At 46.0% G+C, this 14,171-nt stretch overlaps 1 protein-coding gene across 12 annotated transcripts in view; it reads right to left on the reverse strand.

Moving 5' to 3' along the window:
- TENM4 (teneurin transmembrane protein 4) overlaps positions 1-14,171 on the reverse strand; it is a 2,793,707-nt gene that overhangs the window by 128,363 nt on the left and 2,651,173 nt on the right. For all 12 annotated transcript variants that reach the window (XM_072726015.1, XM_072726027.1, XM_072726024.1 and 9 more), the window contains one exon: positions 9,843-10,043. In XM_072726015.1, coding sequence (XP_072582116.1) covers positions 9,843-10,043 — 201 coding nt within the window. The remainder of the gene's footprint in view (positions 1-9,842; positions 10,044-14,171) is intronic.

The raw sequence follows: 14,171 nt of genomic DNA on the forward strand, positions 1-14,171 counted from the left end.
TATCAGGGTAATTAGTCTACTCTGTTGCCTCCACAGGCCTGCCATCACTGACCTGATCTCTACATTCCCTGGTGAGTCTTCTACAGGAAACGTATCTTCTGACTACATCCATGTAACTATTCAAGGTTCTACCATTTTGCAAAGAACAGAGGCTTGTATTCACACAAGCTGGTGTTAAGAGCTTGCTATGCTACTTCCCAGCTATATAGCATGCCTCTGGGCCTTAGCTTTGTCATTTATAGAGTGGCAATACTGAGTCCTATCTGCCAGAACCCTAAACTTGGTTTGAAAATATATTGATCACCTACCATGTGCCAACTACTCCTAGAGGCTAGGGATTCAGAAATTATACTAAATTATCCTATCCGCAAGGAACTCAAGTCTACCCACACGTGTAAAGGAGCACCCAGCTGTCACCATGCCCAATACACAGCAGGATACCTTTCTCTCCCATAGATAGATATCCCCATATTTTGAAAAACTTGGTTTCAATATAGCACCCCCTTCCCTCCTTCTCTTACTAAATTGGGCAGATGGCTTTTTAGTCTCAGTGTAGGTTTCAGGAAGGAGCCAGAAAGAGAGGAAAGTACAGAAAAGGAGCCTTCAACTTCCTTACGGTAATTGGTCTCCTTTTGACACTGAGGCCAAATCCAAGCCACTCTCCAGTGCATTTCAACTTCCATCCCTATCACCAGAGGGTCAGCGCTGCCCCCAGCCTGGCTCTGTCCCACAGAACCAGTTGGCAGAAAGCTAATGAGCCTTAGAAACCACATGGCCTTTCACCCTACTCAAGGAGTGAGGAGTGCTTTCAAACCAAGCAGAAAAGTGGATTCCAGGATGTTGGTACATAGCAGTCTCCACACCTATTCCCCCAGGACCAGAATTTCGAACTTTATGAAGCACCTATCACAGGAAGTAATAAGCCACTGCTATTCACCTTAATTGGAGGGTAGGTATCTGGCTTTCTGATTAGAAGAGTTCAAATCTAGCTTGGAGGAGGCCTCCCCTCTTCACCCTCTCTCTACTGCCACAAATATTCCAAGCAAAGCCTCTGCAGACTACTAGTCTTTCCTGGAAAGTGCCACATTCTATTGCATCTTTATACCATGCTTTAATCTTTGACTTCTACAATGGGCTGCTGCTAGGTGCTTGTCTCTCCCTTCTATCTCTGCCAACTCAAATGCAACCTCCATCGCCCATCTTAAATCCTGCTTCCTCCAAGAAGCCACCCTGATCACCCTGAAAGAAGTCACTCTATTCCTTGAACCATGTAGTACTGCCAGATACATCATGGTCAAGATCCTTTTTACATGGTTCTTGGCAGTGGCATCCAGTGAAGTGAAACCTTATATGAACTTTATACCTGATTCATCAGCAGTATCAGCATAAACCTCAGAAATGGCCAATGGCAGAATTATGCAGGGGATAAACGGGCTCTGAACCCAGAGAAGGCTGGATTTGAATCCTTGTTTTCTCAGAGGGTCTCTGGGCAAATCCCTCAAGCTCTCTCAACCCTGGATCCCTGGGACCAGCATCATCAGTTTCAGAGACCTATGTATTTGAATAAATCACGAAGTCTATACATGAAGGAGCTCTTTAAAATGTAAATAAAATTTCCATTCAAAGAATAGTTATTATTTTAAAATTACAAGTTATATACTAGCAGTTTGATTCGGGAAGACAACCAGAGATTGTGTACAAGTCATCAGCTTGGGTATCCAAACAGAAACCTGATTCTGAAGCCCAATTTCAGGAGGGCTTATATTTACATACTGAAGAGCTCCAATTCTGATAGAAAATGTTCTAGGGCTGTCAGGGGAAATTCTACTAAATTACAAAGCTGCCAGCTCCTGGTTTATCAACCTTTAACTCTGGCACTATTTAGTACTATGGCTGTCTGGGCCCAATTTCCCAGTCTTTGATTAAATGTTAGGAACTGACCATCTCATTGTGTCTAAACCTGCACGCTACTTCCCGGACTGGTGGGTCCTTCTCTGCCTCCTTCCAACACCCTTTCTTCTTTCTTTGCCTCACTGTCAATCTCTCAGATATTTATTATTCTGAACTTTGATTTCAGGCTATCACTTGCTGCTGGGAAGGGGTACAGGAAATGTCAAGTCTCAATGGATATTATTCCTCGGCTGAAATTCTAACCTCGGGTTTCTCCTTCCGTAACATACCTATACAGAAATAGCCCAGCCTGATCATTTCCTTTTGATGTTTAATTGGATGTCGGTGCTGTGCTTTCTGGGCTGAGAAGCTAATGCTTCTCAGAGAGGGAACAATTCCAGCTACACACATGAGACTTGTAGCAAGGAGAATGCTCCGCGCTGAATCTAATTTTCTTTCCCATCCATGAACATAAGACAATTTCTCTGGCATTAAAGCATCTCACTCAGTCTTTCTGTCATTAATAAGAATTAAATTCTGTTCCCTCAAATTTAAATGTAATTATATTTGCCTCGTAAATAAAATTGAATTACCGTTTTCAAAATTTAGCACTAATGCAAATGCTATGTTTAGAGCTTTAATTTTTTTTTAACTCTGTTACTACTTTCAGCTTACTGTTATTTTTTTTTTTTTAAACATTGGGCTTATTTTGCTGTCAACTGTGACTTAATTTGATAACAGAGCTTTTCCATTTCCTATCTATCCCGTCATATTTGTTATTAACGAGGCTTTATGACTTGTTTTCCTTTTTGGGAGGGGTGGGGAGAGAAATAAAGAGGAAATGGGCAGCTCAGAGGATCTGAGTTTGAATTCTGAAGGTCCCACCTAAGAGAAGGTGAACCCAGTCCAGGTTAGGCTGAGAGAGCTAAAGAAAGAGGCCTGACATGAAGTCTGACAGGGAAATCTTCAATGTACATCGGAAATTTTTTTAATCCAAAATTTTCAGCAAGGCATTCAGTGAACACCATGGTTTGGACCCTGCCTACCTTTCTGGCCTTATTTCTTCTACCCACCGCGTGGCTGCTACTCTCTAGTCGGAGGCAGGATGTTCCAGAAGCTGCTCCTGCACACCTGTGTACTTCATGCATGCTGTTCCCTCTGCCTGGACCCCCTCTACCTCCAGACCCCTCTAATGGTCCAGCTTCCTAGTCTCCCCTCGGGGGGGGGGGGTCTCAGCTTCCACTCTCACCTGTCTTCTGGTTGAGCTCACTGCTCTTGCCCTTGGGCTCCCAAACCTCATGTACACACATAGGGCAGAGCTCTTGTCATGCCTCCTAACTAGGTATTGCTTCCTGAGTGGGCTGAGGCTCTCTGATCTTTGGTACCCAGAACACTGCCCAGCATGCAGGGAGCCCAGAAAGGGTCACAAGTGAATGCCTGTGCTTGTCAGGGGCACAGGTGCAGATCTGGAGCTGTTCTGGGATGCTCTCTCTGTGAGGCTGTGCTCCTCTCTGGAATCCAGCTCAGAAAGCTCATTATCTGGCAGGAAGCTGATGCTAATGCTGTTTGGCCCTTGTGCTGTTGTTTGGGGATAAATATGTCAGCACATTAATAACTTCATCTAGACTCAATGACCAGTGATGGGTGGGGGAAGGAGGTGGGAGGGAGTCAGAAACCACAAGGAAGCTGAGCCTCTGAGAGAAAAAGCAAGTTGTTCAAGGTTACCTAGACTCAAATCCAGGTCTAGCTCCAAACCTTCACTGTATAAACTGTTCTCAGACTTAAATTTGCAAGAGTCCAAGGACTGTTTGGCTAATCTAGATTTAAGCATGCATTTTAAAAATAGACACTTGATTTATTGAGTGCTTACTGAATGCCAGCACTATGCTATGCATTTTATACACACGTATTGAAGCTAATTTGAAAAACAACCATCCAAAGCAGGTGTCATTAGCCATATTCTTTGGATAAGCTCAGTCCTAAAAATCTAGCTTGGTCCCACTCCAAATCCTATGCAATTCTTTCTGACTGCACATGCTCCCTCCAAACCCGTGCCACTGAATCTCTAAAAGATCTCCACCTGTTATCTCATGAAACTCAATTGCAATGAAATGATAAGAGTCATAAACCACCAGCATGGGCATTTTATAGGCGGAATCTCTGCCATGTCCTGCTTCTATGAGCCAGCAACCCAAAGGAATAAAATGTCATGAGAGGGCCCTCGAACATAACAGGCATTTATGGAAGACAAGATTGGAGAGAGCTCACAGAGCAGTGGAAATGAGGAATGAATTTATGAGGCTGAGGACCAAGGCTGCTGGGCTGGGGTGGAGGGGAAGGAAGACCTGAAGGAGAGCCAACGGAGATGCACAAGGTGGATCCAAGTGACCACATTTGAAGTGGTATCCCGGAGAGTGTCACAGAGCCTGAAATTGTCATTAGGCTCTGAAAGAGAAGGTAAACTTTTCTCATCGTGAGGAGGGGCTAAGTTCCTTCCTTTTTCTAAGGCAACTCAAAGCCAAGAGGATAAAAAGCCAACTAAAGCACTCGGGGTTGGTGGGGAGAGTCATTTTGCTCAGCAGCGCTGTCGAGTGCACCCACTTTCTGCAAAAGCTGATGAGGCATCCAGCCCACCATGGCCTCTCCCCGGGGGGAAGTTGGCTTGCAGGAGGTGAAATGACACCAACTTTTGTCCAAGAGGGGTTCTGGTTGGCTGGCATGGCACACAAAACTAACATGAACTAGGTCTGGAAAGTGACAAGGAGCCCAGGGATTTGGTTTTAGCTCTGCAAGGTGTGCATGCATGTGTGTATGTGCGTGCATGCGTGTGTGTGTGTGTGTGTGTGTGTGCACATGGGTCTATATAGGAGTACGGGGGTGTACTGGGGTGGGGAGGAGGGTCTTTAGAGGACAGATCAGACTGGTAGTGTGCTGGGATCTTTCTGGGCAGAGCCTTTAGCTTCTTTGGTGTGTCACTGGGTAAGTCATTCATTGAATCGCCGAGAACCTAACTCATGTCAGGCCTTGTGCTAGGGATACTCATAGACCCTGACCTCATGGAGTTCACAGAGAAGCATGATTACAGTATATTGCTCAGTATACCACAGAGCTTGGGAGAGGCCTTGGAGCCATATCTGGTTTGAACTGGACTCTACCACTTACTGATGGGGGGATGCTGACAAGGACTTTACTTTTCTGAGCTTCAGTTTCCTTCTCTAGAAAAGGGAACTGGTAATACTTTCTTTACAGAGTTGATGTGAACCTTAACTAAGATAATGGTTGTAATGCACTCAGTTTAGTAGCTGGTACATGGTAGGCACAAAGAAATGGGTGGCTCTAAGTAATGCTCCACCCTTATAAGGAAGGGATGGAAAGGGGGCTGGAGGCAAGAGCTGAGGACTTGGAAACAGAGCTCCTAGATTTATTTTTGTTTTTTAAAGATTTTATTTGTCCATGAGAGACACAGAGAGAGAAGAAGAGACATAGGCAGAGGGAGAAGCAGGCTCCCTGTGGGGAGCTGGATGCAGGACTCAATCCCAGGACCCCAGGATCACGACCTGGGCCAAAGGCAGATGCTCAACCACTGAGCCACCCAGGCATCCCAAGCTCCTAGATTCAATTCACACTCTCCCACTGCTTAGCTGAGTTACTTTGGACAAGTCATTTCCTTCTCCAGCTCTTCACCATCTGTAAAACCACAGCACTAACAATCATCACCACTATCATCACTATGACCATCCCCCCAAGACTGGAAAAATGAAGTCCCACAAGGTCCTGAGCTGAGGACACGGGTATGCTGGGGTTGGGGCATATAGCCTGTGCTCTTCTGGGCCTTGGGCATTTGTCCCAATAGTTCTCTTACAATGCTTCTCAGGAAGGACTATCGCATGAAGGAGGCTAGATTTCAGGAGGAAATTCTGAGATGAGATTGGAAGCCGAGCTGCTGGGTACTCAGGGGCCTGAGTAAATAGGTATATAAAATCTGACTTCACTGTTTCCACAAATGTAACCAAAGTGCTGGGGAACTCCTTAGCTCACATTTCATTATAAGCCAGTTGTTGAGGGCAAGGCATGTTGATTTCAGCTACTTTCATTAAATCCTGTTCCCTGGGCCAAACAGTGAGATGTCTCTTCATCTCGGAAGAGATGGCCCTCCTTCCTCTGAGGGTCAAGTGATGATTTCTGCCGACCCCACAACCCACAGTCAGTGCCAATGGTGTGAGGAGCACTTGGGGATGTGCTGCTGGCCTGGGCAGTGTGTGTGCCAGCCCTGCCATGTCAGGAGCAAAACACACAAATCATAAGACGAGAGCTGCCTCTTACCGGGTGTCTAAGTCGTGCCAGGCACTGTGTCAACCACTTTACCTACATTTTCTCACTGAGTCCTTACAACAATCTCACAGGTAATTTTACCTTGAAGGAAATTGAGGTGACAGGAGGTTGAGCAACTTGCAGAAGCCATTCTACTTGCAGGAAGCAGATATTCTGTGATAAAGCCCAGTGCCTGTCCCACTACCTTGTAGCTCACCCCCTGAACAGAGAGACTGTCTCTATGTTCCAGCTTCAGTGGCATCCAGTGGATCCAGTGGGATCCAGTGGCATCCATAGGGCATCTCTTGCTTAGCTTCATGGCAAAATTGTTTTCAAACAGCTTCCGCTCGGTGAAAATGCCCTTGGAAGGGAGGCAGGAGAAAGATGCTTGCTCACTCCACCCAGGCACTATTTTATGTGCGAACATGTATCCTATAATTTAATGATCACATGACCTTTGAGGAAGATGCTATTATCTCTAGGTTCCAGATCAGGAAACTAAAGTGGAGAAAAGCCAGGATCCAGCCCAGGTCATACACTTAGCACATGGAGGTACTGGGACTGAGCCCAGGCAGGTACTGCCGATATGTGGGGGCGGGCAGGGAGGGGGTGGAGAGAGAGAAAATCACCTTCCACGTGCTTTCGCTAGCCTTCCGACAGGCTTCTGGAGGGGAAGTGACTGCTGAGGAGAAAGCGGCCTGTGGAGAGGCAACACAGAGAGCTGGGAAGCAGGCAGGGCCTGGGGCTCCAGGCGGAACTTCGGCTGCCGCCTCCTCAGGTACCAGTGTGCCTTAGCTGAGTCTGGTGACCCCCTGAACCCCCAGGGGAGGATTCAGATGATGTCATACCTGGTCATCCCACCCACAGGACCATCGTGTGCATGCACCTGTGTGAAATATCTCTGTAAGCTGTGAAGCACTCGACAAACACAAATTGCTATTACCGTTGCCAGGGGAGGCAGTCATCTTGAAGCCACCTTTGAAATCCCTGGCCTGGTGGCAGTCATGACACTGTGAGTCAGCTGTAGGCTGGAGATTTAAAAACTATAATCCACATTCCTGAGAGGCCATATTTCATCTTGACCCTATGAAATGTCTTCATTAACATCAAGGGCTCTCATCAGGGGCTGTTTTAATCATAATCATAACAACCGCTAACATTTACTGAGCCCGTATCGTGATCTGAGCAGCATGCTAAGTGCTTCTTTAATATCATTTTAAATAATTCACCACATAATAATTTTCCAAATAATAACCCCAGAAGGTAGGTACCGTTATCACCTCCATTTCACAGCTTAGGGACCTGAAGGAATTTGCCCAAAGTTGTAACTAGTATGTAGCAGGGCCAATGTTTGAACCAAGGTCTGTTTGGCTCCGGGACGCTTCTCATCACTTGGAGCTCCCTGTCGTTGCACATGAGGCCACACAAATTTGACACCAGTTATGGGAAGTGGTGTATGCAGAGTTGAGGAAGACAAGCTCTCTTCCTCAACTCTGTTGAGGTCTATTCAACGTCCCTTCCAATGGGTCTGCTGTCTCCTTTTGCGGGACCAACTAAAGAATACTTAGTGATCTCACCCAAAGTTATACCTGCCTCCGTGAAATGCTGTACAGTTTCATCGGGGATTAACAATGCATGGACAGTTATATGCCGATCATAAATTAGCTTTGTGGCCACATAACAAACAATACAACCCAGTGTAGCTTCGAGAGGACCATTTATTATATTGCTATAAACAGAGCTATATAAAAAGAATTATTCCTAAGACCCTGCGCATCTGTGTTTGCAATCATGTCTTAACACAAGCTTTGCAGACAAGGACAAAAGTCCAATTTAGACTGCGAACTGAACATCAGTTCTCCTTTCGATGGGGCAAGGTAGTTCAGAGCACTCCAAAGGTACAAATGCTACACGGATCTCATTTTTGCCCAAAGGCCTCGACCATTTTCCCTGATCACAAGAAGGATCATAACATAACATGCCAAATAATGAGGTAATTTGAGCCACATTTTGTTTAAATAGTGTGGTGTGGTAAAGAAAGTGATTTAAGTAAAAAAAAAAAAAAATAGCTGGAGATGAGATGTCGCTACTTTTTAGCTGTGTGTCCTGGGGTGGGATTATGTAAACATTTTCACATTTGCCTAAGCTTCTTTATCAATTTATTTCTTTTCATTTGTGTGCTTGCTGTCTCCCTTCCTTTCCTCCCTCAGTGGAACTCAACAAAGGAGACTTTCTTATCTCTTTGGATCTCTGATTAGAAGAGTGTCTAGTACATAGCAGGTGTTCAGAAGTATTCATCGATTGAAGTATTATGTACATCTGTAAAACAGAGGTGATACCTTTCTCACAGAGTCTTCATGTGGATTTAAACAGTGGACACTGTTGAAATGAGATCTGAGAAGTGAACACACCGACCATATACCAGTACTGTGCTAGGTGATTTACACCTATTCTCATTTAGCCCTCGCCTGGGGAGGGTCTACAGATCATCAAGTGCTTATGAACAGAAGGGCGTCAATGTGCTTATACTCTGAATGTTATATGTGTAAGCCTTCTATATATGCACTGAACATGACAATGAAGAACACATTCAATTATGTGTTCTTTCATGTATTCATTATCCATTCATCAATATTTATGCAGCCGCCATGGGCCAGGCCTGTGCTGAGTCCTGGGCATGCAGAGTGAAGAGACACTGTCCTCGTGGAGCTCACTGCCCAAAAGAGAATCTGGACAGAATGGCAAGTGGGGATCAGGTCACAGAGAACCCTAAATACTACGCTGCGTTCAGGCTTCATCCTGATGAATGGGAGAAACCAGAGGGTTTGATAGTTGGGACCTGAGTCCTTTTTATGTTTGTTTGGTTTTTTTAAGAGGTAGGGGAGAAGGGGAGAGAGAGGGAGAGAGAGAGAATCCCAAGCAGCCCAAGCAGGCTCTCTGAGCAGGGAAGTCTGACATGGGGTTCCATCTCATGACCCTAAGATCACGACCTGAGCTGAAATCAACAGTCAGACACTTAACTGACTCAGCCACCCAGGTGCCCCTGGATGTGAGTATTTTTTTTTTAAATTATTTTTTATTATTTATTTATGTAGTCATACAGAGAGAGAGAGAGAGAGAGGCAGAGACATAGGCAGAGGGAGAAGCAGGCTCCATGCACCGGGAGCCTGACGTGGGATTCGATCCCGGGTCTCCAGGATCGCGCCCTGGGCCAAAGGCAGGCGCTAAACCGCTGCGCCACCAAGGGATCCCGGATGTGAGTCTTTTAAGCCTCATCCCTGTAGGTCTCACCTAGGTACACTGTTCCCTATGGCCTTGCCTCTAAGAATGACTACTGTAAACATGAGAGATGAGATTTCAATCTCATTCTAATCTACATGGTTACAGGACAATATTTTGACTTTGAAGGTGGTTACATGGAAGGAATGATGTGAAGATTGATTTCTGAATCTTTTGCCAATCTAAAAGTATAGGTGCTCAAGGATGGAGTTCAGGGGAAGAAGCAAAGCACTCAGAGATCTGAGTAATCCCATCACTGCATGACTGAGAACAGGGTCAGATCACTGACTGGAATGAACGGCAAACATGTTAGTGGAAAGCTCTTTCTTCCAGCTACATCATGCCTTCCTCCTCACACTTACCAATAGAACAGTCGTGTCCTGTCCAGTTTGGGTCACAGCTGCAGAGGCCAGTGTCTGGGAGGAAGGTTCCATGGCCCGAACACTGGTCCAAGCACGTGGCCCTGGGCGTCTCACAGTTGGTGCCTCCCCATCCCACGGAGCAGTGGCACTCGCCTCTCACGCAGACACCGCGGCCTGAACAGGTGGGGTCCATGCAGTCCACTGTGATGCAGAGCAGAGAGGTAAGCATCTGACCGGCAAAGGAGAGGCTTCTGTAAGTGAACTACACACTCTGTATGGAGGGACTTCACGCTGGTAAGAGGACACAGGTTTCCTGTGGAGAGGCCGCTTGACATAGTAAAGAGAAAGAATCAACAAATGGTCGCCCCGGGTTCCTGGCTCTATAGGTAGTTGACTGTTGACCTATCGGAGGTTCAGTTCCCTTACCTGTAAAATGTGGATACATATTCCTACTTCTTGCTTTGATGGGGTGATGGAATAAGAAATACATATCAAGGGGCACCTGGCTAGCTCAGTCGGTAGAGCATGTGACTCTTGATCTCAATGTTGTGAGCTCAAGCCCCATGCTGGGTGTGGAGCCCACTTAAAAAAAAAAAATATATATATATATATCAAGTGTTAGAGTTACTCAGTGGCTGCTACATCTGTAATAACTGCACCAGTTAGCAGACAAGACTTCATCTTTTTCCCTCTGTGCATCCCGCTCCTGGAACAGTGCTCAGTGCATAGGAGGTACTCCAGAAATCTTTGTTGAATAAACTATTATTGTTTACCACTTCATAATACAGTCTGATCTTGAATGTGGGACTAAAGGGGATTCCTTAATTTAAAAGAAAATTTATTTTGCATTTAAGTTTGCGTTAAATTAGATTTTATCACCTTCTCAAACTTCTTGTGATTGACACAAAGGTTCAAACCTCACTTCCCAGAGGGCAGACATTTCTTTTTTTTTTTTTTAATAAATTAATTTTTATTGGTGTTCAATTTACCAACACCCAGAAAAACACCCAGTGCTCATCCCGTCAAGTGTCCCCCTCAGTGCCCATCACCCATTCCCCCCCACCCCCGCCCTCCTCCCCTTCCACCACCCCTAGTTCGTTTCCCAGAGTTAGGAGTCTTTATGTTCTGTCTCCCTTCCTGATATTTCCCACACATTTCTTCTCCCTTCCCTTATATTGAGGGCAGACATTTCAATGACCGTTCAAAATTATACGCAGTGGCTTTGCACAGCTTCTCCTCATGTAGGGGGTGAACTAGATAGCTGTAGCAAACAGCCAAGCAACCCCAGCAGGGTTTCTGGAGCCTAAGGTCAAAGTGGTGTCAAGAGACTAACCCAGAGATAGAGAAAGGAGAGTAAGATTGTGGGTTACCTGCTCTGTGCTTGCACTGTAAGAAGTGCTTTACGTATATCATCAGATTCAGTTTCTTCCATCACCCAGTATAGTACAGATGAGGAAATTAAGGATCAGAGAGGTAAATAATTTATGCCAGATCATACAGTCAGCCCTGCCAGAGAGGAATCTGAAGGCAGGTCTGTCTGATTTCAAAGCCAACACTTGTTTTACCAGGGCTGATTTTCTTAAATCAAAGCGTTGTTTACAGGGCTGCACAAAATTAACAAGAGACCTCTAATCTTCATAAAGCACTGCACAGAGAAAGCAGAAGGAGAGCACTGAGGGCCAACTTATAACCTGGCTCCAGTTCACACGGAAAGTGCAAAAGGCAGCAGAAGGAAGAGAAGAGTTGGCAAAGGCCGGTCCAACTCTACCCAAAAGTTGTGAGATCTTTTATTTCAGGAAGGCAGAGGATTCCTGTTCCTCTTGCAATAGGGGAAAATGGTGTCCTGGTAGGGCTGTAACATGCAGCAGTTGGAAAAAAAGGGTTGAGAGTGCTGCAGAGTATGGTCACCCTCCTTCCTCAGGAGGAAGCCCTGTGCTCTACAGGATGGAACTTGGCATCTGATCTCTGAGGTCCTAGGTTCAAGGGTCACGGGCCAAGTGACCACTAGTCGCTAGTCACGATCTCTGAGGTCCTAGGTTCAAGGGCCACGGGCACTAGTTCTGTGACCACCGCCAAGTCCTGTACCTCCTCCCGACTTCCCGGGTCAAAATAATCTACCTTTCAGTTGCTAATGAGGACACTGAGGGCTTGAAAGGACTGTGTGAGCTGTAAACCATTGCAGAGAAGTTACTTTTCTATCCTATCAGGACATTTGGCGGTGTGACTTGGGCAAACTGGTCAGACGTGCTCTTACTTTATTTATAATTCAGACATGCTTTTACTTCATCAAGTAATTAAATTTTATAAGCCCATATATTTGACTTTTGCAGAAAATATGGGGAAATCCAGGCTGGGTGTGTTAAAATCATAGTCACAAAGGGACAGAGACTATACAAATGGCCACATTCTGGGAACAGGACGCCTGTCTGAGGGCCAGCTTATCAAGACAGCTCTTTCACTTTTTGGGTTTTGAAAAGGAGTTCAACTTAATGACCTAAATGAGAAATCTGAAGGTTGGAAGTCAGGAGCAATGATTTGCTAACAACTGAATCATGGGAACAAGGACAGTAACAAGTAGTATTAATGTAGTCCCTCTTCTGGGCCATATTTTGCTATCCAACCATTTATATACATAGTCTCATTTAACTCTAGCAATGATTCTTTGGGGTAGATACCCTTACTGTCCTTATTTCACAGGTGAGAAAATTAAAGCCCAGAGAGGTTAAATAACTTGCCCAAGATCACACAGCAGTAAGCGGAGACATTTAAATTTGAATCACTTTTTCCTGGTACACATCTCTTGCTAATTCTTCTGTAATCCTACTGGTTCAAAAATACACACATACATATATACAGATGTAAGTGGTGAAAAAATAGAAATAAAGGCCAAACAAAGCAAGAAAAGAAATGGAACAAAATGGAGAATTAATAAAGCCAAACGAAGGCAAAGAATCTTCTCTCACGGTCTCTGGACACCACTTAACAATGGTTAAAGCATGACCCGTTGAAGTTCCTGGTAATTAAAAATAATAAAAACAATAATAGTGATATATCTTCATGACCGGCCTTATATCTCAGAACCTCAGAAGGATTATTCTGGCCCATTAGGCTACTATGATAATTCCCCAGGTCCAGAGAGCTTTCCAACTTGACAGGAAACGACTCAGCAGTTCCTGTTCTGAGGCCCGTAAAAGTATTTCCCGTGCTGGGAGCGCCTGGGCCCAGGCTTGGGGTGGAAGCTGTCTCTGCGGCGCCCTTGAGGTTGAATCTATAAATCTGCACTGTTAGCGAGCAAGGCGAGGGGGTGCCAAGTCTAGCAAGAGGCCCTTGGCGTCGCAGTCCTGTTCCTCAGACACAATCAGTCTGAGAGGGACCCCAGAACCAGCAAAGTGAATCCCACACCTCTCAGAAGACGGCGGGGCTGGGAAGGAAGACCAGAGGCACTGAGGACGGGAACCCCTCCAGCACCCGAAGCTTCTGAAGGCTCATTTGGCCACGTGGTTATGGATTGTGAGGGAAGACTCTAGGAGGACCCCACCTCAAGGGGGGGCAGCTGGGCTCAACGGGCTGGGGGAGCTTCCTGCAGGGACGAGGCTGTCCCTGCTGACCCGATCCGTCCCGCCGTTATCTAGGGCACCGCGACGCCCTGCTAGAGACGTCCTCCTCCGTCACCTTGGATCTGCCCTCGCTTCTGGGGCCTCTGGGATGATGGGAACTGCAGGATGGGATGGAAGTTGTCTTCTTTCTAGCATAGTAAGACCGTTTCACAAATGACATTTCTTTCCCTGGGAGCCGTGGGTCACGTGGGGAGACCCAGCTGCCCTATGGGGGGGGGGGTTCTATGCTGAAAGGAGTCAGGGAGAAGCTGCCAGGGAAGTGGGCTGAACTCTGCACAGAGACCGTCTAACTTAGTTTCTGCTTAGAAGACAGGCCAAACAGTTACCTTTTTTCCCTCTACAGAGCTGGCCGCTCAAGCCAAGATATCTTTCTTTTTTTTTTTTTAAGATTTTATTTATTTATTCATGAGACACACACACACACATACACATACACACATAGAGAGAGAGAGAGAGAGAGAGAGAGAGAGAGAGAGAGAGAGAGGCAGAGACACAGGCAGAGGGAGAAGCAGGCTCCATGCAGGGAGCCTGACGTGGGACTCGATCCCGGGTCTCCAGGATTGCACCCTGGGCCAAAGGCGGCGCTATACTGCCGAGCCACCCGGGCTGCCCAAGCCAAGATTTCTTGCAGAAGCTTAGCTCACTGACAAACTGAGGAGGTCCGCATGGCCAAGCTGCAAACACAACTCTTTCCCAAAACTGTTCCCTCCCT

Source organism: Vulpes vulpes, chromosome 11 (genome assembly GCF_048418805.1).
Source record: "Vulpes vulpes isolate BD-2025 chromosome 11, VulVul3, whole genome shotgun sequence".
NCBI classification, from domain to species: domain Eukaryota; kingdom Metazoa; phylum Chordata; class Mammalia; order Carnivora; family Canidae; genus Vulpes; species Vulpes vulpes.